At 37.1% G+C, this 26867-nt stretch overlaps 3 protein-coding genes across 10 annotated transcripts in view; 2 read left to right on the top strand and 1 right to left on the bottom strand.

Moving 5' to 3' along the window:
• The window catches only part of Kif2a (kinesin family member 2A), a 37009-nt gene extending 29814 nt beyond the window's left edge, over nucleotides 1-7195 (top strand). For all 5 annotated transcript variants that reach the window (XM_010637218.2, XM_033761059.1, XM_033761054.1 and 2 more), the window contains 2 exons: nucleotides 1204-1339; nucleotides 3962-7195. In XM_010637218.2, the coding sequence (XP_010635520.1) occupies nucleotides 1204-1339; nucleotides 3962-4047 (222 nt within the window). In that variant the 3' untranslated portion in view covers nucleotides 4048-7195. The remainder of the gene's footprint in view (nucleotides 1-1203; nucleotides 1340-3961) is intronic.
• An 86-nt stretch (nucleotides 7196-7281) lies between these two features.
• Dimt1 (DIMT1 rRNA methyltransferase and ribosome maturation factor) lies at nucleotides 7282-17704 on the bottom strand. Of its 2 annotated transcripts, none has more exons than XM_010637216.2 (12): nucleotides 17426-17704; nucleotides 17066-17139; nucleotides 16021-16107; nucleotides 14819-14880; nucleotides 14646-14739; nucleotides 14509-14558; nucleotides 13021-13144; nucleotides 12797-12889; nucleotides 11360-11424; nucleotides 10510-10573; nucleotides 9068-9174; nucleotides 7282-7606 (listed from the first exon to the last, which is right to left on the bottom strand). In XM_010637216.2, exons 1-12 carry the CDS (start codon nucleotides 17502-17504, stop codon nucleotides 7564-7566), a joined length of 942 nt encoding a protein of 313 aa, XP_010635518.1. In that variant the 5' UTR covers nucleotides 17505-17704; the 3' UTR covers nucleotides 7282-7563. The 2 variants fall into 2 exon arrangements, with proteins under 2 accessions (XP_010635518.1, XP_033616958.1); XM_033761067.1 differs by lacking the exon at nucleotides 17426-17704 and adding an exon at nucleotides 16434-16524 and having other exon boundaries at nucleotides 17066-17141.
• Nucleotides 17705-17789: 85 nt separating this feature from the next.
• Ipo11 (importin 11) overlaps nucleotides 17790-26867 on the top strand; it is a 181151-nt gene continuing 172073 nt past the window's right edge. Inside the window, exons 1-2 of one of the 3 annotated variants that reach the window (XM_010637223.3) lie at nucleotides 17834-17870; nucleotides 19343-19483. The gene's annotated coding sequence lies outside the window, so the exon portion shown is untranslated. Of the gene's footprint in view, nucleotides 17871-19342; nucleotides 19484-26867 lie in introns of all 3 variants that reach the window. The other 2 variants (XM_010637225.2, XM_010637222.3) reach the window with 2 other exon arrangements.

The following is a 26867-nucleotide window of genomic DNA, read 5'->3' on the forward strand; positions in this document are numbered from 1 at the left end:
CTTTATGCCTATGATGAGGCAGAAACATGGCAAAAGGGTGAGGTAGAGGAAAGCTGCCCATCTCATAGCTATGAGGAAGCAGAGTGAGGTGGAAAGAACCAGCGAAGAAGGGGCCAAGGACCAAATACAGTCTCCAAGGTCACATCTCCACAGTCATTCCCTTTAAGTAGGCCCCACCTCCTTTTTTCTATCACTTCCCCATGACACCATCAAATGGATTTATCCAGAAGGTAAAGCCCTCCTGCTCCAATCACTTCTCTAGGCTCTGCCTGTGAACATCACTGAACTGGAGATACTTAGATATGTAAACCATCACAGCTACCCGTTGGCCCCTTACATTCACAATAATTTTGAAGAATGTTTAGTATTCAGGGCAGTGCTGTGTGGCTCAGTGACTGTGAGGCCATGTTTTAGTCTATTTTCTGTTGCTAAAAACACAGTATCACAGACAGGGTAAGTTATAAATAAATGAGTTTTATTTTGGCTCACAGCGCTGGTCAAAGGTTTGAGGGACCCCATCTTGTGATATCCTGTGCTACTTTGTGACTCTGTCAGCAAGAAGGCTATCTTATGAGAAAGGATAGAATAAATGCTCTTGTGTATGTATATTCTGGTCTCTTTCCCTCTTCTTAGAAAGCCACTGCTATTCAACTATTCCATCTGTAGATATTAATTCTGACTACCTCCCAAAGGCCCTACCCCTAAACCCTAGAGTTATATTACATTTCCACCCTCACAGTGAGGATTAAACACGAGGGGACAGATTATATTCATGCCATGGCAGACCCCAAGTAGATGTTAATTCCAGATGTCTTAGAAGTTCTAGGCTATCATAGCTCCCATCACATTGCTTAGCTTTATTATGTTCAATCTTTCCTTGTTTTAGGGGCAACTGTTGAGGTTTTGAGACTTACTCTGCCCATTCATATTTATCTGTTTGATTCATTCCTTCCCCAAGGTCCTTACTCAGAGCCCTGTAAAGGTAGAACAAATAAAATCATCTTACCTGGCCCATCATATTCATGTATGTTTTTGAGTTTGAATTTAAAGAAATCTAAGTTTTACTGTCTCAATAAAAATGTTTTATATCGATTAATATTTTAGAGAATATCTTAAGTATGCTTGAATAAATTTAATGGAATTTAGAAATAGGTATCTTTTACGAAGAGGCTATTGTATTATTGAATGCTTGTTCTTTTTTAGGAATCAATCAGATGGCTAGAAGACGAAAAGGCTCTCCTAGAGATGACTGAAGAAGTGGACTATGATGTAGATTCATATGCTACACAACTTGAAGCTATTCTTGAACAAAAAATAGACATTTTAACTGAGCTGAGGGGTAATTTTTTTAAATCTCTATTGGGTATGCAATCTGCTTGGTATTGGGATGTATATAGTGAGAAGATTTCATATTGCAAGAGCATATTTGCAGTGAAATTGCAGGCATCATCTAGCACCTTCTTTACAGAGTTATAAAGGCAGACCAAGCATTTTGTTTTTCTAAAAACATAGAGTACCATTTCAAGTTCTTGCAGGCCTCCTTCATTTAGTCTTTTTGAGAAGATAAAGATACCTTAAAATTAAGGGGAGTGCCAGGCAAAGTGGTGAAAAACCTGTGATCCTAGCACTCAGGAAGTTGAGGCAGGAAGATTGCTCTAAGTTCAAGGCCATCCTAGGTTACATAGTGAGTTCAGAGCCAGCCTGAACTACAAAGCAAGACCCTATCTCAAAAGGGGTATAGGGAGGGTGGCGGTTAAAAAAGGGAAAAACATTGAAACAAACTTGAAAGTGCTATGTACCCATTCAGAACCTTCTTTTGGTAGGCCAGTGCTTATCAGGTAGGTAGATAAGTTGACTGGTTGGTTTTTTAATATTGAGAATTGAATTCAGGGCTTTGTGCTTGCTAGGAAGGCTCTGTACCACTGGTACTCTCTGGCCCTGTCAAGTTATTTTTTAGATTAAGTCATCTTTCTGTAACCTTCTATCTTCATTTGTTTTTTGGTGCAATTTTATGTTTTTATGTTTGTGTGTGTGTGTGTTTAAATGAAAGGGAAAGTGTCAGGATGACTGTTCTTTATCATACTCAGGAAGGGAAGAAAGCATGTGGCTTACTCTGCATCCTTTTGGTTTTTTTATTTGGTTTATCTTTGTAGCTTCAGATGTGTACTTACATGTTCTAATCTGGCCTCCACTAATTTGTGAATGTCTATTATATGTTCGTGCAATCCATCGTGAAACCAAGTTAAAATTCCTAGTTTTTAGCAGCAAGTAAACTACCTAATTTTAAAGTTGACCCTCCACAAAGTTTTATGAAGTCATGTACTCTAAATCGTGTACCTAAATATTTCCCTGAAGTCTATGTAATATTGAAGAAATTAGCTAAATATTGTATTGTTTTTTATAGTTTTTTTAGCCATCCAGAGATAATGTTAGATTAATATGAGGTTTAAGAGTGCTCATCAATTACCAGATCCAGAAGTCCTTAAATTTTTCAAAATTTTAGAAAAGTTAACTTTTTAAAACATCATTGTACTACAGAAAATTGATCTTTCAAATTGCTTTTTTTTCTTTTCTGGAGGTTATGGAGTATTCTGTATCTTTTTTCCTTTGTGTAGGGTGTGTGTGTGTGTGTGTGTCTGGTGATGGAGACCTGCATCGCACATTCTAGGCAGGTCTTGTATTGCTGAAGTACCCACCTCCAGCTTAGAATAGGATTTGTGTAACATTAGCACTCTGAACATTTTGGTCAAGACAATTCTTTGTTGAGGGGCACTGCCCTATGCACTACATTTACCACCATCCTTGGTCTCTGTGCACTAGAGGACAGTAGCATATCAATTGTGACAATGAAAAACATCTCTAGACATTACCAAATTTTCCTCTGAGGGCAAAACTTAATCCATTTGAAAGCCACTGCTATAGAAAGATGTCTCATCTCGTCTTTGTCTCTGACAACTTATTGACCTATTTCTAACTCTCCTCTGATTCTATTCAGTACACAATAGATAGTAGGACAATTGTGTTAAAAGCAAGGAAGTATTGTCTTGTCATTCCCTTTTATAGTCCCCGATGAGGAAAATCTGCCATTTCTTTTTTAAAAATAAACTATCCTACACTTTCTTAGTTTAAAAAGGGTAAAATAGGGGTGGGGAGTAAAAATGTCCTAGTACTGAAAGAATATCTATTTTACAGTTTAGGAAGACTCAGTTTTCCTTTTATTTTTACTTTATTTATTTATTTTTGCTACAAGAGATCAAACTTGGGCCCTTGCACTTACAAGGCAGGTGGTGAAACCACTGAACTAAATCCCCGGCCCTCAGTTTTCCTTTTAGACATTACTATATAATTTTATAGAAAGTCTGCCTTTACTCCCAAAAGAATGCAAATAAATTAATACTGAATGCCATAAAATGCAGCCAACAGAAGAAAATCACTTAAAAGACACAGAAAAAAGGTATTTATGGGTGTGGTGGAACATGCTGGTAATCCCAGCTATTCTAGAAGCTGAGGCAGAAAGATTGCCTGTCCCATACTAGCCCAAGCAACTTAGTGAGACCCTGTCAAAATAAAAAAATTTAAATATACTTGAAGGTGTGGCTTAGCAATGGAGTACTTGTCTGGCATATGCAGGGCTCTCAGCACCACAGAAAGAGGAAAAGAGAGAAGCAGAGGGGAGAAGAGGAGAGGATGAGGGATCTGTAAAGAACTTGTTGCTATAGTTAAGCATTGTATATATTTCTGAGGCTCTAGACCAGTGGTGGCAAACCTACAGCATGCATGCCACAGTGGGCTGTATTTGTATCATTGAAAGCTCTAAAAGGTTTGCCATCACTGTTCTAGACAATGTAGAATGAAAGGGAAAATACCAGATTATGATGAAATGAGTCAACTTGATAGTACCCATAAAAGTTGTATATTATATACCATAATAGTTATACCCTTGTTTTTCTCTTTTTCAAAGATAAAGTGAAATCTTTTCGTGCAGCTCTACAAGAAGAAGAACAAGCCAGCAAGCAAATTAACCCGAAGAGACCCCGTGCCCTTTAATTGATATTTGCTGCTAAAGGATCCCCAGAACCTTCAGTGCTGTAACAGTGTTTCAGCTATAAGGGCCATTTCAAAGTTTGAAATTCTGTGTCTGTGGAAAATGTCTTGTCCTTCACCTGAATGACATTTCAATTTTGTGAAGCACTCCTTTGTCTACAAAATTCTTCCAGTCCAGGAGGGACAACTAAGGTTTGGGATTAGTGAAGCTTTTTGTTTCACTATTCTCCAAACGGTGATTTACTTTTGGAGATCCTTGCCAGTTTCATTTTCTATATGAAGTAAGATTGTGGACTTGATCCACAATGGTGGATAGTAGGGAGAAGCCACAGCATTTCCTTTTAACTCAGTTCAATTTTCGTAGCAAGACTGAGCAGTTTTAAATCCTTTGAGTGCATGCATACCTCATCAGTGATTGTATATACCTTGCCTACTCCTAACGACAGCTGTGCTCAACTCTTTCTGCTCTGTGCCTTGACTAAGGCTATTGACCCTCAATTTCTGAAGCACAGCCAAGATAAATTACATTCCTTATTTGTCATTGTAAATTACCTTTATTGTGTGTACATTTTTACTGTACTTGAGACTTTTTGTGTGTGACTAGTTAATTTTGCAGGATGTGCCATATCATTGAACGGAACTAAAGTCTGTGACAGTGGACATAGCTGCTGAACCATTCCATCTTACATGTAAAGAAATCTGGAATTACGATTTTTAAAACCATATAACATGTGATTATAATTTTCTTAGCATTTTCTTTGTAAAAAATACTAAAATATAAACTAGTTGGTGTATAATAAAAAGTAATGAAATTCTGAGAAGAGTTTTATCTTAGGATAATACATATATATGCAGTGTGTGTGTGCCAGTGTGGTATTAAGACTAATAGCGCAATTTGATCTTTACAGATACCATTACTTAAGTTGAAGTGTTCATTAGCACTCCAAAATACACCTTTTTGATGTACTGTTAAAGGAAATTGGCTTCTGATGCATGCACATTTACATGTACATTGAAAATAGTCCATTAATAGTAGTTTAAGCCAAGTGTAGACAGTACATAATTCCCTTGAAAAAGAATTAAACTGAGTTTACCTTGCCTTAATAGGCAGACCAAACCCAAGCTACATCCAATACCTAACATGTGATGTTTCAGCATGAATTGGTGAGAATCACTTAATTCTCACCAGTAGATCAGAGGGGAGGTATGCTATTCCTTAAATGGCAACACTTATTTTTAGTTTGCTACTCCAAGGAAGAAAACTGGCCATTTTGCATGTAAATACTTTAAGAGATTTATACCTCTCTCTAGGAGTCTTCCCTCAGGTTCCAGGATAGAGTCCAGGAGTAGATTAACAAAAGATCTTCCAAGGATATCTTGCTTTGATTTACTCTCTGGAACAACTAGCTCATTTATGGGCCAAAGGGAAGTAATGAATAGAGAGTCACATGAGCCAGATACTTGAATTCACTGTTCATAAAACTTATAGAGGGTAGCTGTGGGAAATCTTACTACCATGATGAAAAGCTCTGTAAACATGAAATCTAAAACAAATGTAGATTTTTCACAGTATGCTTATTAATAAATGAAATCTATGGAATGAATTTAGAGATAATTTCCTTCAATACAATCGCCTTTGTTTTGGAAGGGACTCAGGTTTTCTTGCAGTTGTAAGATATATTCTATTTGTGTTTATTTCAGAGACAAGAGGAATACTGGACTATTACTATTGACCTTGCAGAGGCTGTTTAAAAAGGTAGTTTTTCCAGACCACCAATCTTCAAAGGGTAAAACAACATGTGAAGTTGCTTGTTTTAAGCACAATAGATTACATTTTTATTATTTACATTGGATGGGTACTATCTTTGGAAGGTCTTTTGATAGACAAACATGCTGCCTTATACTGTGATGGCTTCATATCCTCATCAGGAGTCAAAAGTATTTCAGAAGTTAATACCAGAAAAGATCTTGGAAGGTAGTTTAATACAGTCTTTCAACTTTATAGGTCAGGAAAACTGAAGAGTAAAAGGACTAAAACTCAGCAGTTAGCAGGGTAAAAGGAAACCACCTAAGAAAGTTGAATTGGATCTTGATTTTTTTCTATAATGATAAGAGTTGATACAAGTGAACTCTCCAAAGTAAAGAGTTTCATGAAATCTTTTTAAAAAATCATCTCTCAAGTAGATTTAACATTCAGGTAACCAAAATGGTTTATTTCAGCTAAGGAACTTCAACATTTTATTCTTCAGACATGAAAGCTGTTCTTAATAAATGATAATTATACATTATTTTAATGATGTAATAACATTGACTATATGACTTTGAAGCCAAATTCCACAAATAATCTGTTTAGGCAAACACTCATCTTCCCCATTCTAGGTTTTCTCAGTACACTTTTGCTTTTCTAATTGGAACAATTCCTTCCATTAAGTTTTAGGTGAAAAGAAATCCAAATATCATTAAAATATTTTTTATTAATTTGCTTAAATGAAATAGTATAACTATTAAAATATATTAACATTCAGTGTTGTTTTAAACATAGTAGCTAATGAAACTTATGACATCTATTGAAATTTTCAATCTGATAGTCTTTAAATAGTATAAAGTAAGCATCAAGTATATGAAAAGGTACTTAAGTTATATGACCCCAGGAACTTGAGGTTGTGGGATATCTTTTTTTGAAGTTGAAAGCAAAGATGTTAATGTACAAAATACTTTGAAATTTTGCTAACACTATGATTATTGCACCAAGAAAGATGATATAATTTTATAGTTGATTTCCTTCTAGTTGAGCTTCTTCATTTTATAACTAAGGAATCACATTCAGAACATGGCTTGCACTGCATGATGGCAGCTGACTAGGGTTTACCCAGAACTTTCCTATAGTCTGTGCTGCAATAGGATAGCTGAAAAGGCAGGCAATAATAGGAGAAATTGTATAACATAAATAGGGAAAAGAATGAGAGAAGCAAAATTTTAAGAAACATTTGTTTTATTGTACATGAGAGTAAGAAATGGTATGTTGAACAAGGGACTAGCTGAATATTTTAACTTAAGGGACAAAGGTGAAGACCTAAATAGGCCCATAAAGTATACAACACAGTAAACAGAAGAATAAGATCTATAAACAATAAACTGTTAGAAATGGTAAGATTGAGAACAAGGTTGTGCGTACCTGTGGCTACTGAACTGAAGATTATTATGTATATTTCAAACTCTGTTCTATTCAAATTAAGCCAACACCAAAACAGATGGATACACAGAACTGACCACCTTAAAAATAAAGAGTAATGGGCTAGGGATTTAGCTCAGTAGTTCTGCCGCCTGCCTCGCAAGCGTGAGGGCCCGAGTTCTATCCCCAGTTCCAAAAAAAAAAAGAGTAATACATAGTACAAGAATAGTATTAAATCAGAAATAGCCAAATGACATCTCAGAACAAAGGCATAGTTCATCTTTTCAACTAGAAATACATAATTCATTTTTTCTTGACTTTGAAAATTCTGTTTTCCAAGTACTATACTAGGCAAAATGGATACCTTCTGCATTAAATCCATGTAGCAATCTGGAAAAAAGCAAAAACAAATAGGGTGGCACTGAAAAGAAAAATTGTTGATATCCTGGTATACTGGATGGTTTTGTTTTATTAATTTTATATACTACCACATCAGCATACTAATATACCCATGTACTGCAAACAATAGTCATTAAATCTCAGTTTAAAACTAAATAAGATAAACCTTGGTTGAAACCATGTCATGCTGGTGGCTTTTTGTTACATTTACATGTCTTAATATTGAATTTGATTGAAATTAAGACTTCTGCTACCCAAGGCCTAAGAACTCACTGGCACCTGCTCCATTTCAGTACAATAAATGAACAAGAAACTTTCTGGAATTTGAGGCAGAGCTCAGAAAAATGACCACTCATCAGGTGCTCATTCTTCTTTTCAATTCTTACTGAGGTTCAGATTATATGCTTACACAGTGTTTCTCTTTGTGGATACCTATGTACCCATCAGACTTCCGTTACCAATATGCATTTCAGGAAATTTAGTAAGAATGAATGAAAGTAAAATTTTTCTAAAAATTGTTTAGACTTGAGATTTTTTTCAGGGTGGCCCATAGGATCAAGTCCAATGAATTAAAATTTCTGAAAAGAGCAAAATATAGTTTCTTAAAAATAGTGTTCAACTCCTAGGTAACCTAATAAAAACCCAGTAGTCCTGCTAGCCAGTCAATGAAATATAGCCTCCATTTGTCTTACCCTCCATAGAACTTCCTAGCTTGGAAAGTCAAGCTAATGACTTATAACAATCTACCCTTATTTTGTATTAAGCCTTTAGAACATGGATGCTTAAAAAGTAAACAGTCAAGGACTTCTGATAGTGTCACTGAGTAAAAATTACAGGTTAATTTAGCTGAGTAATTAATTGAACCCTTACTCTTTCATAAGACTTAACTTGCTTAGTTTAAGGAAAAAAAATTTGGCCTAAATTACAGATAATTATGACATCCTTTTACTTAATATGTGTCCAGTCTGCCTCAGACTACAAAACTATTTATTACTTACTGGATAACCATGTATGACTTTTAACTGAGTTTATGCTTAAGGTATTTTTAACAATAGCTATCCCCAATAAGGAAATGAATCAGATTGTTACACATATTATGACTCTTCTTCCTTATGGGTTACTTTGACGAGATGAGCTATTAAAAATAAAACCGTGAATGAGAGTAGCAGGCTGGGGAAGGAAGGCAGGAACATGCACAGCACAACACACATTAACACAGGGGCAATCTTCTGGCTTGGACTGTTCTTTACTACTGTTCTTAAAGAAAACGTTCATTCTGCTGCAGCTAACTAGCCTCCATCTTCTACACCAAATACTATTCCATGCCATGGAAGTGCTATGCAATAACTCTCCCGGGTAGCACCTTATACCGCTTAAAAGCCTTTAAATATCTAATCTGAAGGTACCTTGGTAAAGAAATGTAAACACTAAGAAAAACAAAAATGTAATTACCTGATAAAGTCATCTATGTCCATGCAACGGGCCCGTTTGTCACTAAAACCTGTGCTGATTAGGATTTGCTGTATTTTATCTGCTATGCTGAAATCTTCTGGTATTATCTATCAATACAAGATTCAGAATAAATGAACAACATATCTTTAATGAAATTACTTTGGCTCTTTTTTTTTTTAGTCCAGTAAGTCTATAAACAGCCATCACTAATACAATACATCTGTTAATGACAGCTTTAAAAGCCTGCTAATTTGAGTAAATCCTGGATGTCTAATAAGCTAAGTGGCTGATCTTTTAGCAAATATTCAACACCTTGAAAAAAAAAATCACGTGTGTTGCCCTTTCTGATTTGGCAGTACTGGGAACTGACCCAGGGCCTTCTCACTGAGCTGTGTATCTCCAGCCTTTTTATTTGGAGACAAGATCTCACTAAGTTACCCAGGCTCGGCTCAAACTGGAGATCCTCATGCTGCTTTGGCTTCCCGGTGTGGGGATTCCAGGCATACCCCACCATACCCAGTTCCCTGTTTTAATGTTTAAAATTCTGAAAGTTACCCATTTCAGACTTCACAAAATAATTAAAACTATAAATTTACAAAATAAAACTAAATTTTAAAGCAATTATTATTCCTTTCAAAACAAAATTTTCTTACCACAAATTTCACCTAACCAGATGATTTTTCTGAGATGATCTCTCTGATTGTTAATATTGTTTCACACTTGATTCACATCTTTTATCCAAAGATTTTTCTTGGTCCAATTTATTAATTTTCTACTTACATCAATATTTCATGACTTACCCATGTAAAATACAGTACTGTGGTACTTTAAACCATGTAAGGTACAAAGGATCTGAGCCATAAAAAATACAAAGGAAACCTGCCTTTGTTTTATTTAAGTACACTGAAAACTAAAAAGTTAGCAGAAACCTCATTATAGGTAAATATGTAGTGCAAGAGCACATACTTGTTTAAAGGAAGTCCTATAGATAAAGGATGGGGCTCACAACCAGAAATCTGCTATTCAGTGTCTATTTTAATTTCTGGGTATTTAAATGTTAACAAAATAGTAACCAGAGTTGTAACTGCTATAGGAGCAACAAACCAGGGCTGATCATAATTCAGAGGATAGCAAATCACACACAGTTGTTTTAAACTGAAGGAGCTACACTTGAGGAAACTGACTTTGCTGAATCTGATTCTTAATACATTAAAAACAAATGTCAGTAGTTAAGAGGTCAGTGTGAAGGAGTCCAGGTTGCTCAGGTCCATTCCAGAAACTGCACAGCAGCTTTGCCCTCAGAATTCAGGTCAAAATTATGCTAGTTATACACTGTCTCCTAAGGGTCCTATGGAGCATGCAAAACTAGTCTCATTGATAGATCAAAACGTAAAAATAGACGGACATTTTCAAAGAAATCACTGAGAACAGTTTCCACTTACGATATTATGGATGGAACAGTGAATTTTGTAGTTTTTTTCCAGTAGCTGTTGTACTGCACTTGATCTATAGCATAAATGATATCATTATTATTCCAAAATTAGATACATACTTCCTTTTAGACAAAATTAAATTGCGGTGTTCCATTAGGTGAAATTAAGGAATTTTAAAAGATATTCAATATTTAAACTTATGAGGCAAACACTTTAAAAAGTAGAGTCCTGACAAACATCTCTTAAAGATTCAGTCAAATTCCACACATTGTATTTAGTTTTTTTGTTTTAAAAAAACAAGAGTTTATTATGTTGCCCAGGCTGGCCTGCAACTCCTGTGGTCAAGTGAACCTCCTCCATCAGCTCCAAGTGGCTAGCTTGGAGTACTGGCACATGCCACCAGCCTAACTTTTCACTGACATTCTACCAATGGCAATGAACCTAAGACACACATGCCAAAGGGGATACACAAAGCCCTCAATCAGCAAGCAAGCCAAGTCACCCCAACAAACAAGCATTGAATAACAGCTGTTTTTTCTAAAAAACCTGAAGTGTTGGCATTTGGTGATAAATAAATGGGTTTTAGGTTGCAATTTGGGTAGCTGGTTTCTAAAAGGTTCCCCATCACTGTGACCCAGACCTCCACAAAACAACTCCTAAAAACTGTATCTCAGCTGGGTGCAGTAGCATATATTTGTAATCCCAGCTACTCTAGAGGATAAGGCAGAAGGATCCCAACTTCAAAGCCAGCCTGCCAATTTAGCAAGGTCCTCTCTCAAAAACAAAAAAAGGAGGCAAGAGTAGTTCAGTGGTAGAGTGCACTGATTCTTTATAAAGGAGAAATTGGTGCAATACTTACTTGAATGCTGCAGACAGTGTCTTGTTTTTCCTAACAAAAGTAATCCTTACTAGGCCATCCCACTCCTGAAACAGAAAATGGATATTTTCTTCTAAATTCTGAACTTCATGTCTATTCTTGCTAAGTACTGTCTTCTACTACATAAAACTTTATATTTTGATCTGGCTGGCATACATGCAAAAGGATGTATTCTTGATTTGTACATTTTTGTGTGCCTCACTGAATCTATTTTATCTTTTTTCAGCTGAAAAAAAATGTAGTTGTCGCATGTGTGAACACAGAACAATGGCAGGGCAGGTAGCCCTAAGTATCACTTTTAAAAATAAGATAAAACAGACATGAAAACCAGATGTGGTGGAGTATGTGTGTAATCCCAGCACTTGAAGCTGATGCAGGAAGACTGAGTTTAGTAAAATTTAGGCTAAAAGCAAGCTGAAGGCCAGCCTAGATCGTATAGTAAGACCCTGCCTCAAAACCAAAACCAAAAAGAATAGACACGAAGTTACACACAGTATTGTACACCTATAATCCCAGCTACTCTGGAGGCTGAGGCAAGCCTAGGCAATTTAGCAAGACCATGGCTCAAAGTGAAGCAAAAGGGCTAGGGATATAGCTTTGTGGTAAAGCTCCAGTAGGTTTCATTTCATTATCATCTTCTCCACCCCTCAAAAAAAAAAGACAAGACAGGACATAGCTCTGCACCTAAACCTTCCAGTAGTTACTGTCAAATCATCCCTTTACTACCAGCTTATCACAGTCATGTTTTTCTCTTGCTAGGACTATTTACATCTAGTGGTCTGGAATTTTTTTTGTTTTTGTTTTTTGAGACAGGGTCTCACTATGTAGTTGAGACTGACCTGGAACTCACTAAGTAGCCTGCCTCAGCCTCCCAAGTGGGATTACAGGCATGTGCCACTACACCTGGCTCTGGAATTTTTTTTAAAACCACCAAAGCATTTTTAAAAAAATGTTATCAGTATTAGCCAAGCATGGTGGTGCATACCTGTAATCCCAGCAACTTAGTGACTTAGCAAGATGCTGTCTCAAAAAGTGCTAGGGATGTGGCTCAGTGGGGGAAAGCTTGGGTACCAAAAAAAAAAAAAAAAAGTAACAGTATTTAAAACTTTATTTTCCAAGTTTTATTCAAATAGATAAGTTTTCACAGCTGTCATCTTAAGTGAAATGCAATAGCATTCTAATTGTTTGGCCATTTAGCATTCTAATTGTTTGGCCATTTACAACTTTTCCATGTTTTGGGGGCCTTCAAATCTCTTGCAAATTATTGCATCTACTCCATCATAAAGATGTATCATAATGCACATTCTCCTGTGTTTAGACATTCAGGTGGATTCAGTATTTTTCTGCTGCTCTATACACACATCGTCTTCTAGCTTGGATATTTTGCTTTACAAAATGACCTAGTATTTTAAGGCTCACCTGAAAATTGATGGGTGGTGGTGGATTCTTAGGTTCTATTCTTACAACACTGGATTCTACCTTAGGTGGTGGTCTGAAGTTATTCTTTCCCACCTGTTAATCAGAAAATGTTAGTCCTCTCAAAGGCAAGTTTCAGTAATCAAAGATATTTTCCTAATAGAAGGCAAAGCGAGGTGCTCAAGAATGAGATAAGCTAGATTATTTTAATAATAAAAATCACTTACTTTCATTAGATGGTCCACACGAGCTAACAGTTGTGTATTAATGGACAGTCTGCAGTATAACTTATCCCCAGGCTTTGCAACTAGTCTGAGAGCAAATTCTCTTTGAAACATAAGTACAGCACATCTATACCAGAAGAGAAACCGAAAGGAATAAGGACATGGTCATTTTCAACTAAAATTTTAATTAAAAAGATTTTTTTTGAGAGGGAAAACAGCAAAGTGGCATCTGTGGTTAATAACAGGCTGATCAGAAAGTATAACATTTTCTGCCTTAGCCTTAATTCCAAAAAATGAGACCATTGGCTTTGCTTTATACCAGTTGTACTCTAACTCTTAGGAAGTAATCTAACCCTCAATGATCATGTGAACAAGTATTTTGGATTTCACTAGTTCATCACCAATTCTATGAAAACAAAATCAACTCCATAGCAGAATTATATTGAACTATGCAGCATTCTTAAGGAAGCGGTGAGAATATAGAAGGAAGTTGCGAACTACAGTGTCCCTTTGGTTTAGCACTTTAAAGAACTTTGTCTTAGGGGCTGGGATTTAGCTCAGTGGTGGTGCCACCTGACTCTCAAGCGCAAGGTGCTGAGTTCGATCACCAGTACCAAAAAAAAAAAAAGAACTTTGTCTTCAGTAAACTTTGGGAAGGGTTTTGGAAGCTAACAAACAGAAGGCCGTCTTCCAAAATGCACTTTGATTTTTTTTGTTTTTTCAGACGGGGCCTCCTTATGCAGTTCAGGCTGGTCCTTGAACTACCTAGTAGCCAAGGCCTTTAACTCCCTGGTGAACTTCCTGCCTCCCAAGTGCTGGGATTACAGGCTTGCGCCACCTCACCCAGCTCTAACTTTCTTAACAATGAGTCAAACTAAAAAATTCATTTGTGAAGATTGAGACGGGAGGATTCCAAGTTCAGGCCCAACCTCAGTGACTCAGTAACTTAAGTGAGAACCTATCTCAGAATAAAAAATTTTAAAAGACCTGAAGATGTACTATGAAGCTGTAAGTTCAACACCCATACTAAAAAAAAAAGAAAAAAGAAAAAATGTGCATTGCAAAAATATCGATGTATATGTATTTGTATACCTTCAACAAGTTTCAAGAAGCCATAATCACCTAGACCACACAAAGTGCCTTCAGATATATACTATGTCATTAAAAAAAATGGTCATGACTACCTTTACTTTGTAACTAGCAGTTTGAAAGCTACTAGTATAAACTGTATTAGAGATCAGTTAAGGGAGACACTGCAGTTATCTAGACATGGTAATACAAAGCCTGATCTAGGATAATGGCAGAGGATTAGAAAATAGGAAAAGGCACCCCCCCAACTTTTGCTAACTCAGATCTCTATACAAATCAGATTTTTTACACAACTTTCAGTAGTTTTTCACTTGGCCTGACTTTTATTTTCAGCTGTGTTCCTGACTTAAACTGTCAATCTTTCTTAAAATTTGGCAGTAATTCTGGTTTTCAGTTACAAACCTGAAGAAAGGTCGGTGCAGCAACAGTTTGAAGACAAAAGGAGATGATATCTGTAAAAGAATTACTAATTACTTTCAAAAAAGACACTCAGAAACCAGAGAAGCACTTGGAACGTTTCTGACTGTTTGAGGACGTACCTGGTAAGGCAAGTTTGCCACACAAGCATCAAAAAATGGCAAATCTGTTTTTAGCACATCACCCACCATCACTTGAAGTTTGCTGGCTAGGGGTCTGATGATAAAAAAGAAATTTTAAAAGAATACTGTTTCATAAACTTGAAATTTACTTCAATTCTATCATGTATACTCACGTGCCCTGAACTCTTTTGTGAAGTTCGGCTACTAGTCTTGGGTCAAGTTCACAGGCAACTACCTAAATTAAAAACAAAAACTTTTTTTAGGTTTAATTACTAAGTATAAATCCTTTCTAAACACGATTTAACATTTTTTCCAATTGTACCATCAATATTCCTTTAAATGCATTTTACAGCTTCAAATCAACAAATTACCTAGAAAACCTAGTAGACAAGAGTATGTGAAAGTTCTACCCAAATAATTAACAGAATTATCATGTTTCATCTGTACCCATGCTTTGTAAGTTAACAGGTAATGAAAAGAATACACAATGTGTAAGTAGACTTGGGTCAGAAGCATATAAGGCAACTACTCCTAGAATTAGTACGTGGCTTCTCTTATCAGTGGAAATCCAGAACACATGACATAAATAACTTTTCAAGTAAATGAAAATGAATACCAGATAAGGGAGAAATTGTAATATTATTGCAGTATCAGCTGAGGTTTCACTGACTTCAAGACTGTGTCTACAGAGTAAAAACACATGCTTCTGACTGTTTATATCATCTACCTTTTCTGTGCCCTGTCCAGCAGTCCAGCTCCATTATCCTTAAGACGTTTGGCTGGAGTTGACCAGTGAAAAGCATAGGCACAGGGCCGGTAACAGTTCCCTCCCTCTTCCAGAGACCTTGGGTGGTTAAAAGCTTCCTGCTGTGGCTGGCTAGTTCCTAGCATTTCACTAATGTTTACCAATTCCCTTGGACCCCATTTCCAAATATCTCTAGTCTTTTTATTAAACACTTTTGCTAAGCTGTTTAAAATATGTTGCCTACTTCAATCAAAGATACAACAATGGAAGCTGGGTCAGTTAAGACACAAGTTACTGGTAGTGGCTAGGTGGCAGGTACCTTAATCTCAGAGTTCCACTAGCTCCAACTTCTTTGCTTTGATCCTTTAGGACCTGAGGTTAACTGTTCTTAAAAAATATTTTTGAGCTGAGCGTTCCCATTTTGTTCTTTTAGTACTCTAACAAACACATAACCAATTCCCTAGGCTAAATTCCTTGTTGATGTACCAAATGTGGTTTCTGCTTTCCTTATATTATTTTCTAAGAAACAATGTCTACAAAAAATCAACAGCAATCAAAACGGTTACATGTGCAATTCAGCTAAGCTTGTCAGTCATTTCTGACAGTAAAAGCTTAAAATCTCCTTTTTACCTTTTTTGCCTTTTCTAATAACTTTACAGTCATGTTACCAGTTCCAGGTCCAACTTCCAGCACCACATCAGTTGGTCTTAAGGCAGCCTAAAAGCAAGCATAGCTATTTAGTTCTCCCTGCACACCTGAAAGTTTACACCTCAACATCTTTGTTCCTTTAGTGTTGAGATTTCTAAAATTGTTAGATTTCTTCACGATATATATGGTTTACAAAAATACCTCAGTATCATGTGCTGATGAAAACCCACAGTTCTCTTCTAACCTGGGGGAATACTCAACTTTAGAAGGCAAAAAACCCAAGAATTCGCATGATTGGCTTTCAGCTTTCTACTTAAATGACTTCAGTAGTCTTGTAGCCAACTCTTTTATATCAACAAATTAAAACGAGAGAGGGCTGTATATGATGAACTTGCCTGAGAATCATAGCATGTTGGACAGCGACTTCCCAATTCTTAACCCATGTATGAGTTCAGGAACATATGAACACAAGACAGTTGTAATATTCTGTAAAATCGGATTACTATGTAAGACAAGATTCTTTGTAATCTTTCTACAATTCCATTATGCTTCCCTTGAAACCATAAAAGTAATCTGCACATCTCTATTTCATTGCCTATTACTCAATCATCCATAAAATAAGAGAATTATCAACCCACATTACTAGAACATTCTAAACATTTCATTTGGCACTGAAATACCCCAAATAATTTACATGTAGTACCATATGCTTTTCTGGGAAACTTCCTAATGTGTAGTTTTGACTGCAACAAATAAAAACTAATAGTGATAGGGTGCTGAAAAAGTGACTAGAAAAATAATAATCTGGAATGAACAAGTACAAAAAGCTACCTAGAATGTAGATAATCTAAAGACGCAAAATTTGGGATCAGAATAGAATGAATCATATCATGAAAAAGTCTCAGAATCTTACATAATTCTTTAATTCAACAAATATTTACACATCTATTTTAAGCGAAGCACTCTGCCTTCGCTTAAGTATACTGAAGAGTAAAATTAACCCAACAAGTTTCCCCTTCACACCCACCTTATCGATAATACTGTTAACAATGAGAGGATTTTTCAAAACGTGCTGCCCAATCCCCGTGTTGAAAGTGAGTCCTGGAAGAAGACAGGAATCAGCCTTAATTTCCCCAATAAGATTAGCTATCAAGTCGCACAAAGAAACAAGCAGGAGTTGGGGGGGGGTAGGGGAAGCAAGCGTTCGGTGCCAGGGGCAAACGTTGTGTCCTCGGCTGAGGCTAACTTCTCCGAGTCGCTCCCTCCAGCTGCCAAAACCCTAGCAGACCCGGCAAGGGCCTGCCCACCCCCACCCCGGATCCTCCGCTCCGGCGGCTCAGGTCTCGCTCCCCGCCGGGCCCAGCTTCCTCCTCCCAGCAGTCCACACCTCCGGCGCTCTTGAGGTCCCGGCGCTGTTCTTGCCGCCGGCGGCGACGGACGCTCGCCCCCGACTTGACCTTTGCCATCTCAGCAGGAAGCTGGCCCAGCGTCCGCGAAGTCAGGGAAGTTAGGGAGAACCAAAGCGGGGTTGCCCAAATCTCCCCACCATATGTGAAGCACGAGGCCCAGCACAGTGTGGAGGAGGCTCCGGCCCAATTCCGCCGGCCCGGACTGGTCCCCACGGAGGTGGGAGGAGCTTGCAGCGGGTGAACCCCCGGAAGTTGTAGTCCGTAGGAGCAGGAACGCCTCGGTTTAGAAGGCCCTTCCCAGAAGACCCTGCACCACCGAGTCTGGCAGTCCGGATTGGCTGATGTAGGGTGGAGGCGGGACCTCCCGCCCCTGTCTGCCTGACGAGGTCTGCGGTGTGTGGCGCTATCTGCTTGTGGCTTAATGTGAGTAAGCAAGTGAACGCTCTATTATGCTATGTTTTGGGAACACAGATAATGTGAGGAGGGTTCTTTCACATGTTTCCTTCCTGTTTCCCTTCAGATTATGGGGTGGGAAACCCAGTATTTGGAAATAATGTTCGTGCTCCTCTGGGGGAATTTGTTCCTCTGCTTCCTGCGCTGTGTAAGACTTACGTTGGATTCATCTCCAGTTCCACTAGGTCTTCTGGCTGTTTCACTGTCTTTTGTGCCTTGTCATTCATTCCCTAAGCATTGATTGATCTCTAGCCGTGCATTAAACACTGCTGAGTATTCATAGTAAAGTGAGAAGCTTATACCAAAGTTTACGGAGAGAAATGGACAAAAATGTCCAAAACACTCAATGTGATAAGGTTTTCGTTATTGTCAAAAGGCAGTGTGCTCAAATCTAGGCTCCCTTAACGCGTGATCCGGGAATTTTGCTGTCAGTGTAATGGCTCTCCGTCTTTTATTTTTTTGTGTATCTTTCAAAAAGTCTTCCTGCCACTAAAGCTGACTTGCCTCTGAGAAATTGTTGCATTCTCAGACTTTAAATTTAGTCCCTCCTTTCTTTGCTGTAATTCTAATTTAAGGGTAAAATTTTCAGATATCCTAGTGACAGCTTCAACTTCCTATTTCAGTCCTTTAGTCATTAATTAATTCCACAAATCGGGAATATTCTGCAGTAGCTAAGCATTGTCAAATGTTAGGGATAAAGACATGGATGTGACACCATACTTTTTTAAAGAATTTGAGAAAACGAAAGGAGTGAGGAATTGAGGTTGAGCAGAAAAGAGATAATAATGATGGCTGAGCAGTTATGTACCAGGTACTTTATAGGTACAGCATTTCTTTTAACCTTTCCAAATAATTTTTTGAGGGAGATCTCATGTCCATTTCATGGATGAGGAAACAGAGTGACAAAAACTTGTAATATTTTCCTCAAGATTACACAAAATGACAGCTGCATGTTGAAACCAGGTCTGTATTTCAAAAATTGTATGCATCAGAAACAATATGATCATAACACTATGGCTAGTCTTTGATTTGAAACCATTTGCAAAATATTTGAACTGACTTCAGATATCAGGGGCAGTCAATCCTCTGACTACCTAGAAAAGGGAATAGCAAAGGCTGAAGAGAAAACAGACAATAGAGACTTGTGTAATTTTAAAGTATATGGGGAGCCAGGAGGTCAGTGCCTCAGACTGGGCAAAGACTAAGACACTCAAAGCTAGCCACTATTTATTGGGCGCACACAATAATTGGAGGGAGCATCAGGTGACTCAGGGGGGCGACAGTCAATGTACATGAGGATTGGATGAAGATCTTAAGTCACAAAGTTCTGTTGAGGAGGACTGTATGGAGAACATTCTAACAATAGTGAGTGGGGTGATTTAAGTTTGACAAAGAATTAGTCCCTCCCCAGGTAAACCTTTCTCTTTTATATTACTACTCAGTTCTCAAAGAAATGGGATGTCTTCAGATGATATAATCTTGCTGGTGAGCACCACAGCCTCACAGAAGCATTGAGGCCTCAGCTGTGACCCAGGGCAAAATGGAGTTATGTTTCTGCCTGCTGTCGCTGTCTCAGGGGCAAGGTACTTTGAGCCTCAGACATCTGTAGTCATACTTTAATTATGAAATGATGTTTCCCCAAAATTTATGTGGTCATGCTTCTGATAATAAAAGGATAAGGTTGAGAATGCACAGGGAACACTTCCAAAACTAAATTATAAAGATGTTCGAGCAAGAAGAGGAAATGTGGTATAGCCAGGAAATAGGTAAAGTAAATGTATCTGTTAGAGACTTACGAACAGTTTACCACACACAACCCAAGCCCCTTTGTCATGTCATTTCTTCATGAATTTATCGTTTTTAGTTTAGTTTTTTTTTTTTTTTGACTAGATGATATAAAACATTTTCTACTTTGGCCATTTTTTCTGGCTTTCATTCTCTTGTAAGCGTCCTCATATACATTTAAAAATTAAAATTTGTGTGCCTTTCTTCTATTAATCTGCTCTGTGTCAGTTTAACTTTCAAAAGTGTCAAAGAGGGGCTGGGGATGTAGCTCAGCAGCACAGTGCCTGCCTGGCAAGTGCAAGGTCCTGAGTTTGATCCTTGGTACCCTCCCTCCAAAAATGGTAGAAGATAACATATATTCCTCCTCACCACTGCTGTCTATACCAAAATAATAGAGCTGGTTGAGTACCACTATTTTCAGTACAGAGAAACTGTTCTTTCAGTCTTATTCTGGATAATTTTTTTAGTCATTTCTTGTGATAGTATTTAGGTAACATTCCAGGAATAAAATAATATAGGGTGTAACATGCATTAGGAAGAGCGATTAGGCAAGAAAAAGAGATAAAAGCGGAAAAGGGATATGTATGAGAAAGAAATAAGTCTAATTATTATTACTGTATTTGCAGATGACCTGATCTTCTGCATAGAAGACCCCAAAATCCACAAAAAGATTCATAGAATTAATAACCAAATTCAGCAATGTAGCAGCATACAAAATCAACACAAAAATCAGTGGCATTTCTGTACACCAATAATGAACCCTCTGTCAAAGCAACTAGGAAAAAAAATACCATTCACAATAACAGCAGGAAAAAATACTGTGCTTTGAAATTAACCTAAGAAAGTGAAAGATCTTTAAAATAAAAAATACACTACTCTGAAAAGGAAATCCAAGAGGACATTAGAAAATAGAAAGATATCCTGTGTTCCTGGATTTATTGAACCAGTATAGTTAAAATGGCTATACTTCCAAAATTGACACACAGATTTAATGCAATCCCAATCACAATGCTCAAAGAATTCCTCAGAGTATTTGCTGATATTTCAAGTGCTCAAATACATGGGGGACCAGAAGAGACCCAGAATAGCAAAACCAATCATTTGTATTAACATGGATGCACCTTGAGACTAATGTTAAGTCAAATAAAGCAGACACACATGTTTAAATATCATTTGAGTGATTTATAGGATACACCTTGAGACCATGATGTTAGGTTTCTCTTATATGAAATATATATATCTATATGTCTATAGATATATATATATCAAAATAAATGACAGATCATACAAAAAAACATAGAAAAAAAAAGGTGTTATAATCCAGTGCCTCAATTTAGTATAGTTGTCTTGCATGTTTTATATGTTCTTTGATCTATTGGTCTGATTTTCAATGTGTATATATGACAATTAGCTTTATAAGGTCTTATAAGAAATAAATGAGTCTGATACTAGAAAAATAAAAGTAGGGTAGAGGAAGGGGAAAGAGGGAGTTGAAATATGTTGTGTATATATTGGTACATGTACCAATATCCTAGAGTGAATGTAATAATTATGTACTGCAAACATGTACTAATAAATGTCAAAAAAGTAAAATAGATATGGACAGTTTTATATGTTTGTGTGTGTATATATATATATGTGCGTATATATGTATATGCATATATATATATGTGCGTGTATATATATATATAAGTACTCAGTCATCAGGTGTTCCATCTTGACAATCTTCATCCTAATCACTTCCCAAAGGCCCCACCTCCAAATGCCAGAGTTGGATTAAATTTCTACCCTCTCCCTCACAATGACACGAACTCTTAGAAACACTCAAATCATATCAGGGAGTCTAAGCATTGTCAGAAGAGACTTAATTATAGTCAATACCTCTCAGAAGTACTTGTTGGATAAATGTTTTCATATCATCATCGTTATTTTTTTTGTTTTGGTACCAGGGATTGAACTTGGGCCTTTGTGTTTTTGCAGGGCAGGTGGCAAAACCTCAGAGCTAAACTCTGGCCCTATTACCATTCTTAAAAGACAAAGTGAGGCACATTAAAATTTTAAAGGTTTATTTGGACATTGATTAATCAGCTCTAGCTGGCAGGCACTTTGGGGCTCCTTTAAAGTGATACGGGGGAAGGGCTCTTTTTTGGTTTTTTGAAACAGGTCTCATGATGTAGTTTAAGGCTGGCCTTGAACTCACAATGTGGCCCAGGGTGGCCTCAATGTTGTGGTCTCCTGCCTCAGCCTCCCTAGTGCTGATATTACAGGCATGTACCACCAGTCCAGCCAATGGAAAGTTTAATTGAGTGACTGTGGAGCCCTGGCAAAGAAAATCCTCTCAGTAGTTAGTTGGCAATTTCTCATTAAGTTTCCTTTTCTTGTTTACATCAAACTGAATTTTGGTTTCCTTATGTAGGAATCCAGGATGCCCAGTCAAATGGTGTCCCAATTAATTATTTTAACCTCATAAAATAGTATATATCATGTCTCTAAGCTTTCCAAATATGACAAGAAACATTATTAACCAGACATAATGATGCATTCCCAGAACTGAAGAAGCCAAGACAGGAAGACTGGGAGTTTGAGGTTAACTTGGCTACATAGCAAGTTCAAAGCCAATCTTGGCTACATAGCAAGACCCTGTCTGGGAAAAACAACTGAAAACAAAAATAAAAAGGATACAAAGTACTATAGTAGAATTCTATTTGTGAGGGCTGGGGATTTAGCTTAGTGGTTCTTCTGCCCCCTGCCTCCAATCCAGGTACCAAAAAAACAAAACAAAACAAAAAAGCAAGAAAAAATTCTGTTGAATTCTATTTCTGAGTTATAATAGAGTCCATTTTATATTTTATGTTTATAACCTATATTTTTATTGTACTTTATGGTTTTCAAAGTGCTTTTGACATTTTCAATGAAATCCTATGAAATTGTTGGGGCAAATATTACCATGTTTTGAATGGTTCCATGACTCAGTTGTCTGAGAGGTTGGGGTGGAACCCAGTGTACTTGATACAACCCAACACTGCCTGTGTCCTGTTGGACTGTTGTTTCTGCCTCTAGCTAGATATAGGCACCCCAGTCAATTGCCCTCAGCATTGGGCAATAGATAGGGAAGCAAGCCCCTAGCTGAGTCACTCCAACTGCAGTTTAGATCATTTCTGCTTAGCCTCCAAAAGTATAAAGCTAAAATATTACCATGAATTTAAGACTAAGCTATGTCTGGGTAGGACTGGGAATGTAGCTCAGTGGTAGAGCCCTTGGCTAGCATTTTTAGGGTCCTGGACTTGATCCCAGGACAATGAATCAGTCCCTCAATCAGTCAGTCACCCTGTATGAGGTTAGGACAGTTACATTGAAAACAAAATAACCAAACCAAAAACCTAACTTGTAACAACCCTGGAAAATACAGAAAGTATCTAAAGGTCCCCTATACCTCCTTATGCTGGGAAAGCTTCTATGAACACTTTGACAGAAACTATTTTCTTTTGTTGTTTTAACAACATATTTTAACATAGTTGGAGTCATACTGTATATAGAAGTTACTGTTTGTGTTCCATAAAATACAGTAACAGTAAATGTACTTGGGGATGGGATATAGCTCAATGGTAAGGTACTTGACATGCAGAGGCTCTGGGTTTGAGCCACAGTACCACACATGCACACAAAAATCACTTTTCCAAGTTATTTTTAAAAAATAATCTGTTGAAAACTGCTGTAGGTCAGCAATAAAAAATGAGAAATTAGATTCATTCATAGGACAATGTATACATATTGAGAATATACTCCTAAGTGAAATAAGTCAAACACGTGTAAATACCGAATAGTTTCTCTGGTGTGAATAATAAACTATAATAGTACATAAGATCCTAATGAGATAATTGACAATGTGAAATAGGAAGAACAGGGCTAAAGGTGTAGGGAAAGTGGGAAGGGTAGGGGAAAGGTAATAAGGGAAAAGAAAAAAATAGGAGAAAATGGAAATGAAGTGTTTGTAAGTGGGGAGGGTAGGAGGGGGTGAAGGGAGGGCAGGGACAAGGGGAAAAAATGAGAACCAAGACCTGTCATGTAAAGGTACAAGATCCCAATAATGAATGCAACTGTACTGTATACCTAAAATGTACCAGTAATCTCAATGAGGAAAAAATGAAAAGGAAAACTGCACAAAACTTCATCTTGTGAATGCATGAGTTTACTGAATAATTTCTTTCTTTCCTTTTTTTTTTTGGTAGTGCTAGGTGTTGAACCCCCAGTGTTTTGTTCGTGCTAGGCAAGCACTCTACCACCAGACAACATTCCCAGCCCTTTAAAATTTTTATTTTGAGACAAGATTTCACTAAATTCCCGGATTGGTTTTGAACTCGTATTTTCCCACCTCAGCCTCTCAAGTAGCTGGCATTACAGGTGTGTGCCAGTACACCTGGCTGTTAAATAATTTCCATACCATTGTTTTGGTTAAAAATAAAATTGTAAATAGAAGGAAAAAATGGAAGCAAAGCTTTTGTATTTAGAAAGAGGAAGGGGACTGAGGAGAGGGGAATGGATAGGAAAAAAAGAGCAGGGTTGATATATCATGTAATGGTGCAAATTCCCTATAATGAGTGTGATCATTATGTATATCTAAAATATATCAATAAATATTTTGCTTCAAAAATGTAATAAAAAAATAAAATTGTAAGTTTTAGTACATACATGAAAAATATTTCTTCTATTTTGAGTTGTCTCCCTAGTATGGGAATTAGAATGGAATTAGTCAAACTATATGAATATTTAATTTTGGATTCTGTATTGACAGAATGTTTTCTAAAATAGTTAAATCACTTTTCATTCTCACCAGTGTAATATTAAAAAAACAAAAACAAAAAAAAAAAACGCTATTTCAGGGGCTGGGAATTTGGCTCTGTGGTTCTGCCGCCTGCCTTGCAAGTGGGGTGGTGCTTAAGTGGGGTGATGCTTAAGTGGGATGATGAGGATTTATGATATAAAAAGTTTCAAGTTCAATGCCTGGAGCGTTAAAAAGCATTTAGAATAGTAGCTGGTGCCAGGCGTGGTGGTGGAGACCTGTAATCCGAGCTACTCAGAAAGCAGTAGGAGGATTACAAGTTCCAGATGAGCCTGGGCAATTTACAGAGGCAGTTTCTCAAGATAAAACATAACAAGACTGAAGGTGTAGTTTAGCACTCTATGGGTTTAATCCTCAGTACCTCAACAATGACAAAATGACAATGCAATACTTAATCCATAGGAGGTGTTTATTAGAATGTAATTATAATAATATATTGAGGCACAGTGATTTGCATTGTTGATTTATTTTCTTGGATCTTATTTGAGTTCACAAGTAAAGGAAGCAAGTATTTCTTTAATTTAGCATTTGCTTCATCAACTTCATGCTTTCCCTTTGCAATTCTTAACTGTATACTGGAGAAAACATTGAATTATATTAAGATTTCAGATGTATCCTAAACAGACATAATAAAGATTTAATATAAATGATAGGCTGTGTCTGTAAAAAGCCTGAGAATATAGTAATGAATGCAGTAGTGTATTATTTATTCTGTTGTACATATTTGCTTTGTGCATGTAACTAGATTTTACATTCGTAGCAGCTAAATCTAGGACCTCCAAATGCATCCTTATTTAGGATCCTAGCACTGTAGACAAAATTTTGTGTATGTTTCTAAGTTAGAAATTTCCTTTTCTAAGTTAGATTTTTAAAGTGTCTATTACTCCCAGTAGGAGATCTACTTTTATGAGCCAACTGCTTTATTTTCTCTTGAATTAGGTAATTTTTCTACATTAAGAATTCCTCATAGCAGTTTTACTCAGCATGTCATCTATGGTCCAGCAGTATTGGCATCCCTGGATACTCATTAGAAATGAAGACTCTCTGGCCACACTGTTTCAGGGAGGTTAGACATAAGATGTTACAACCTGTTAGGTTAGACATAAGATGTTACAACTTGTTAGATGTCAGATATGCTGTTTGTGTCTCTCAGTAACCAAAAAATAGATACAAGGGCAAAGGAGGTTAAGAGTAGGAAAAGTTTATTGACAGAAATCTCCGGAGAATTGGGAGAGGGCCTGAAAGTGGGTTGGTGCTGAGGTTCTTTGTCTGGGTGTTTTCATACACAATAATGGCTATGTGCCAGATCTCTGTGGGTCAAGATGATGCCAGCCTATGGGGTTACAAGTACATAGCTTAGCTGATACTGATCCAATCATGAAGGGAGCCACGTAGTGAGGGAATATGGTGAACATCACTAATTTCAGTTTATCTTTAACTTCTAATATAGAAAGATCAAAGATATTTTGGGGGAAGGGAAAGGAATGTGGGTCAAGGTGTTCAGATCACCCAGCTATGCATCTGATACCTCATGTAGGCTCACTGAACCGGGTGGTGCTGATTATAGCATGTTTCAAGCTGCTCTTCTATCTCTAGGGAGGCCTATAGGCTTGGCTGTCTTCCAATTCCTCCAGACAATTTTGATGTATCTCATCTTCTGTACTAACTCCTTGAAGGGCCTGGTTCCTCTCTGACTGCTTGTTAATTTCTAACTTAGCTGCCTATAATAACATTTCAGACCCAATTCATCTGGACCTTGCACTTGCGAGGCAGGCAAGGGCATCACTGAGCTAAATCCCCGGTCCTGGGACCTGTTTTTAAACACGACTTCTGTGATTCTATGCATACCTAACTTTTGAGTTGTATTATCTTTCAATAAAATAAGAGTTTAGCCAACGAAACAAAACAAAACAAAAAAAACCCACTCACAATTTTATCTAAATAGCGACAAGCCCTTTTAACATGTGACATTTATTTCTGAAGATCGAACCATACTGAAAATACTGTTTTGTGACCTGCTCTGCTCACAATGCACTGCAAATGTATTATGTCTACAAATACCTTTCAACATAATTGTAAATGGCCAACTTGTATTTAATATATTGATGTATTATGATTTTATCATTCCTCTCTAAGCTCATTTAGGTGAAACAGGCTGGGGATTTAGCTCATTGGTTCCGCCGCCTGCCTCATAAACACAAGGACCTGAGTTTGATCCCTAGTACAAAACAAATAAACAAACAAACAAAAAAAACTAGTCTTGTGTGATAAACATTCTTGTAATACAGAGCTCTCCATTGTTTGGTTCAAATCTGGGGTTTTTTTTTTTTTTTTTGGTTGTT

Source organism: Fukomys damarensis, unplaced genomic scaffold (assembly GCF_012274545.1).
Source record: "Fukomys damarensis isolate Sample0158 unplaced genomic scaffold, DMR_v1.0_HiC HiC_scaffold_1, whole genome shotgun sequence".
Classification (NCBI taxonomy): Eukaryota; Metazoa; Chordata; class Mammalia; order Rodentia; family Bathyergidae; genus Fukomys; species Fukomys damarensis.